The sequence below is a fragment of the Quercus lobata genome, chromosome 8, assembly GCF_001633185.2.
Source record: "Quercus lobata isolate SW786 chromosome 8, ValleyOak3.0 Primary Assembly, whole genome shotgun sequence".
Lineage (NCBI taxonomy): Eukaryota > Viridiplantae > Streptophyta > Magnoliopsida > Fagales > Fagaceae > Quercus > Quercus lobata.
In genome coordinates, this window is record NC_044911.1 from 43,910,911 (window position 1) to 43,916,858 (window position 5,948).

The window sequence follows — 5,948 nt, forward strand, 5'->3', positions numbered from 1 at the left end:
TGTGATGTCTACTTTCTAAACATGTCAACTTCATGGTTCTAATATTCAAATTTGAAAAACTAGATACCTTGGAAGTTAGAATTAAACTCATCTTTTTGGCTCAAAAATCCCATTTTGATATATTTTTTTTAAAATTATTCGAAGGGAATTTTTGGCAATCCAAGCATACCAAATTGAAGTTTGTCATAAGAACTTTCCAACTACTCCTTATTCAAACCAAATCCATTTGATTATAATTCAATTAAGATTAAACTATAATTAAACTTTAGGACACTTTGTCTCAAAAATGACCTAGTGTTTTTTTACTTTTTCATTGTTTTTGCTCTTGCTTGTTTTAAATCTTATCTTTGCCCGAAAGCTTTCATTTTAAAGAGAATTCAGTTATTTTCGATACGAGTTCAAATTTATCTCGATCATATTGTCGTATTTTTGCTCAAATTGTGCTCAAACTCGGTTAGTTGTTGTCAAACTTGAAAAAGTGTTTAGAAATATAAATTTTGATGTAAAATGATGAAATTTAGAGGTTGGTGTGAATTTTTGGGTTTGTTTGATTGTTGATCAACTATGTCAAAGTTTGGCCTACAAAGGACATTTTGGTCATTTTTGACTATTAACTTGTAAATTTAACTAATTAGACATCCAATTTGGATAGATTAAGTTAATTTTGACATACCCTTAATCCTAAGGTCAATATTGTAAATTTTTTGAATATTTTAGTTTAAATTAGGAATTTTGCATGCAAACTAAGGTCGAATAAAATACCTATCAGGTCAATAAGTTAAACTTTTCTTCAATCCATTTCACATGTTATGGTTCTATCTTGACCAATTTTCCCAATGATCGAAAATCCCTTTTATATATATATATATATATATATATATATTCATTCATTCAAGTTTAGATGGATTAATGATTTTGGGTCCAATTTTGGCAAATCATAGTGGATTATGTTTAAGAGTTTAGCTCTCCTCTTGTTTTCTCCTACTTAAATATAGATGAATGACGCCCAGTAAACTAAGAATCTAAGAGGCAAAAAAGGCCCACGTTGTTCTCTCTCTCTCTCTCTCTCAAAAAAAAAATTGCTCTTGTGGTAACATGTATACATATTTAGAGGTTCATTAAAAAAAAAAGTATACATATTTAGAGTTACATAAGTGTCAAATAATTACCATCACGTACTTTTAGTATGGTGGTCATTTTATAAGTAATAAATTTTTGTGGTATAGAGGAGCAAGACCGCAAGAACCACACATCAGTCAAATTAGAGTAGAATTTTTAACTTGTATAATTTTTTTTTTGAATAGAATTTTTATTTTGTATTAACAAAAAATTTAACTTGTATAATTTTTTTTTTGAATAGAATTTTTATTTTGTATTAACAAAAAAATTTGACACCTCAACTCATCATGCATAAAGTGCTTGGGTTTTTTTTTTGGGAAAATGAAAATCACCTGGGATTTTGTATAGTTTTTCTTTCCCTATTAATTAAAATCAAATGAATTATTAACTAACTGATAAATACAAAAATCAATGTTTATACCAAAAAAAAAAAAAAAAAAAAACTGAAATTTATCCGTTTTTGTTAAACAGAGTCTATTTGAGGAGTAGAAGAGAACAGCAGTAGTAGTCATAATAAAACATAGCGAAACGGATGTACTACCTAATAAAATGGTGACAAATAACGTATTATAACGTAGGCTCTTTCAGATTGAAACTTCACTCTTTAAAACTAGATCTTCGCCTCTCTCTCTCTCTCTCCCTCTCTCTCTCCGATTATTCTTTTTCAAGGTACGTTTCCGTTTCTGTATTCACCGCAATTTGTATAACTCATTTCATGTGTTTCTCTGTTTGGTTGCTGAGAAAACCAAGGAAAACAGTGGAAAAAGAAAAGGGAATCAAGAGAAAATTTGGATTCTTTCTCTTTCCTGCATTTTTTTTTCTCAACAACCAAACAGAAACTTGGATTGCATTATTATTGTATCAGTTATTGGTTTTTTGGATATTTGCTGTTTTGCTTCAATTGCATCTTGAGCTTTATGTATATATGTGTGTATTTTAGAAGATCAGGCAATTATTTGATGGAAATGTAGAGCTTGCAAATTGTAATTGCGTGTGAAATTTTGTCAATATGTGTTTTGGATTTGGAGTGAAGAAGATGAAGCTTAAGCCTTGTAAGGAGTAACTAGAAGTGCTATAGGTCACAATTAAGCTACATTTTGGTTTAGGAAAGACTATGATTTTAGGGTTCATAGGGTGGAAGAGGAGGAAAGAGTTTTATAAATGAATTAGGTGATTTATAAAGTTTTATGGTCTTGATTTGTTCAGTCACCTTAACGAAAAAGGTGGACTTGGGAAAAACATTTGGGTTGTAAAATTAGGTTGATGGTTTGAAAAATGAGTGTCACAATAGTTGTTTGTGGTGTAATTGTCTATAAGAAGACAAATGAGAGATGGAGAAGAAATTCTAAGCCGGGCTCAGTTAGTCCATGCACTTGGGGCTAAGTTGCATCATGAAATCGTCTTTAAGCGTAGAAGTTTCCATTGAATTGAGAGTACATAGGTACTGGTATTAAACATCTCTCATTTCCATTAGGAATAGGATTGAAAATTTGTAAGTATTCAATTCCAAAATTACTGTCTTTGCAAAAATTGTACTACAAAAATTAAGTATAAAAGTTGAAAAATTAAATTGAATTGCTAAATAATAGAACTGTAAAAGTCTCAGGCTATCTAAGTCAAGTGCACAGGTTTGATCTTGAGAGTGGCCACTCCTGCAAAAACGGTTAAAGGTTATGTTATTGCCAAATGTTGCCAACTATGACCTTGCTTGGCATGACAGACTCTGACTGAGGAGTGAAGATCTTTTGTTCTTGCTAACAAATGGAAACCGCAAATATTTATATATAAAAAAAATGGAAACCACTAATACATCCCACTTATAAGAAATTATTGGATTATCAAAATATCATTGACTTAAAACAATTTAAGAAAATGTATACAAGCAAAAGTATCGACTTCTAACATCAAGGAAACTTAAAAAACCCACTTGAACTTAAATGATTTTTCTACTGTTCGTTAGCCTCTAAACTTGCTCATTGTTAATTCTTTTTCTCATTTGCATCTTTTAAATGTGGCTGACCCTAACCAATTTGTTGAGGGTCTATAGCTGATCCCAAAAATTTGGGATTAAGGCTTGTTGTTGTTGTTGTTTCTCATCTACATCCTACGGATATTTTTGATCACCTGATGAAAGAACATATTAGATTTATCGGTTTATAGTAAAACAAATCTGCTTTGTTTAATGCATTAATTTTCCCTTTGTTAACAGTTTCATGCTCTTGCTGGAAGTAGATATTATTTACTTTATGTTTGTTTGGCTTGTGAAAGTGAGAAACTCAACCTGACTAAGCCAAATGGGTTTTTTAGGGATAGCTGGCTGGAGGTTTTTGTTCCCATTGGTTTTGAATATTGAATATTGAAGATCAATAAATCTCATTTTAAACATTTTGCTGCTTGCAGCCATAACAGCTATAAATGTTAACAAGCTGCATAAATTCTACATCAAAATATAGCCTCCATGTTGCATTTATGTCATATTTTGTTATTTTGAAAATTCATTCAGAAGAATCCTCAATTCTCTGTATCTTACTTTGCAGTAATGTGGAAGCGTGGAATCAAATCAAAGGCTTGGAATGGGCCTCAAAAGTTTCGAATCACAATTTTACTGTCTGTTATTCTGATTCTTGTACTTTTAATATTGTTAGTTCATGATAATGGTAGAAAAAACATATTATCATCTGGACTTCTGAAGCAGAAATGGAATAGCTTTGAGTCTTTGGTGCAATTTAATCCAACAATGGAGGTTCTGAATGGGACAGAATTGATTTGGCAAATACCTGATACACCTAAGGCAGTTCTTTTTCTGGCACATGGGTGCAGTGGCAGAGCTGTTAACTTTTGGGACAGATCTTCTACCTGCCCTAACTGTGTTGGTTTGCCTGAAGAAAGGCTACTCGTCCTTCATGCTCTTACTCAAAAGTTTGCTGTTCTTACCATATCTAGTGCAGGTAGATGCTGGACATTTGGGGAGGAGATGTTCATTGTTAAAGATATTATAAGGTGGTGGGTTGAGAAAAATAAGCTTCAAAAGCTTCCTCTTGTGGCTTTGGGGGCCTCCTCTGGAGGGTACTTTGTTTCTGTACTTGCCACTCAGTTGAAGTTCAGTAGTATTACACTTATGATTGCTGAAGGCAGATTTGATCAAATGGATATCACTGAGGATTATCCACCTACACTATTTGTGCACATGCCCAAAGATCAATCAAGGCAGCAGAAGATAGATGAAAATTTGGAAATTTTGAGAAATAAAGGTGTTGATGTCGCAGAGATTGAATGCATGGAGTTCCCCTTGTCTTCACACTTTTTTGCGGACAGAATTCCAGGTATTGACCAAACTTTTTCTACTAAGTTGTTTGAACTTTTCCAAGAGAAGGGCTTCATTGATGAAAATGGATATATGAAAAATGATGGACGTGCTACACGTTGGAAACTAGCACTCAAGGAGAGTAATATCCATTTGCCAGATAAGCATTTAGCACAACACATCCAAGAGGAGTTGAATCTTGCATTTGCCTACCATGAAATAATTAGCTTACATTCTGACCAGATCTTTAAATGGTTTGAATCTCATATAAGCTGATCAGAACCTATATAGAGCCACATTTTCCTCGGCCTTTAAGATTTATGTGGAATAAAGTCTGGCCAGAATCTGAAGCAATTTGGTTGTACAGCATATCACTAATTTTATTGGCAATCTCTCAAATGATAATGAGAGTTGGAAAGTTTACCTGGTGAGATCGTTCTTCCGAATCAATTAGAATTTAAGTGAATCACATGAAGAAAAAGCTATGGCATTTTCCCAAATGTAGATGCCTTGCTAGAAGCATGCACACTGAAGTGTTAGGTAAATGATGCTATCCATGGAAAGTAAAACAGTATTGAATGTAAATGCTTTATTATTCAACATGTTATGGAACTACAATGGTCTCTGTTGCTTTAATAGGATCTTGGCATGATTGCTCTGATTTAGGATACAATTTAAATTTCCATACTTGTCCAGACTAAAAATCCATGTTGAACATGTAAATTGATGGGCAGGATTTTATTAGAATGGTGTAAAGAGATTCAATATCCACTGTTTATTCAGTCATTTTTCTATGAAGAATATTCAGTAAGTGAACTAGATATGCTGACATCAATTCCTTGTTCTATGTGTGTTGAATTTGATGGATATATTGCCTTGGACAATATTTTAAGTGGTAGGTACTATTATGGGTTGCAGCGCTGTATCTGGCGGTGGTTTGGGGGGCTTTGAGAATTTTTATTTTTATCTTTTTTTGTTGTTTGGTGTATCTGTGGGTTCTGCTGTTGGATAATGGGGATAGAAGAAAGGTAGGTAGATAAAATAGAAAAATGACTTCCTAACAAAATTTAGGTAGAACCTTTTACCTCTTAGGACTTCTAGTTTGACTAGTAAACTAAAAACCTAATGAAAAAACTAACCTGGATTCAAAGAAACTAAATCCTAAGATACTTAGGATCTTAAAAAAAATTGTAGACATATATAAAATTTTTAAATACCCTTAGTTTGAAACAGTTGTTGAAATTATAGTTTTGCCCCTGACTACAAAATTGACCATAATTTATTAAATAAAAACCCAAATTAAAAAATGTTTTCCCTAAGATGCATATAACTAGACCTTTGAAACCACATGACTCTTACTTCAATTGAACATTACATATGGGTCCCATAAAATAAGTCTTGAATAGGCAAATTAGAAGCAAATTAATCTTCCATGGAGAATTTACAAATTCATGCTTTGTGGGACTGTGGAGCTGCCCAAGATGGTTGGGCCAGCTGCTCTGTGCATCTCCAGAAGTGTTCCCAT

The 5,948-nt window shown here is 32.7% G+C and overlaps 1 protein-coding gene across 1 annotated transcript; it reads left to right on the forward strand.

Annotated features, from left to right (window-relative positions):
- The first annotated feature begins 1,565 nt into the window (after positions 1 to 1,565).
- Positions 1,566 to 5,192, forward strand: LOC115958180. Its single transcript, XM_031076570.1, has 2 exons — positions 1,566 to 1,788; positions 3,657 to 5,192. The coding sequence occupies exon 2, from the start codon at positions 3,659 to 3,661 to the stop codon at positions 4,697 to 4,699; it is 1,041 nt and encodes a 346-aa protein (XP_030932430.1). The 5' UTR covers positions 1,566 to 1,788; positions 3,657 to 3,658; the 3' UTR covers positions 4,700 to 5,192.
- Positions 5,193 to 5,948: the final 756 nt, after the last annotated feature.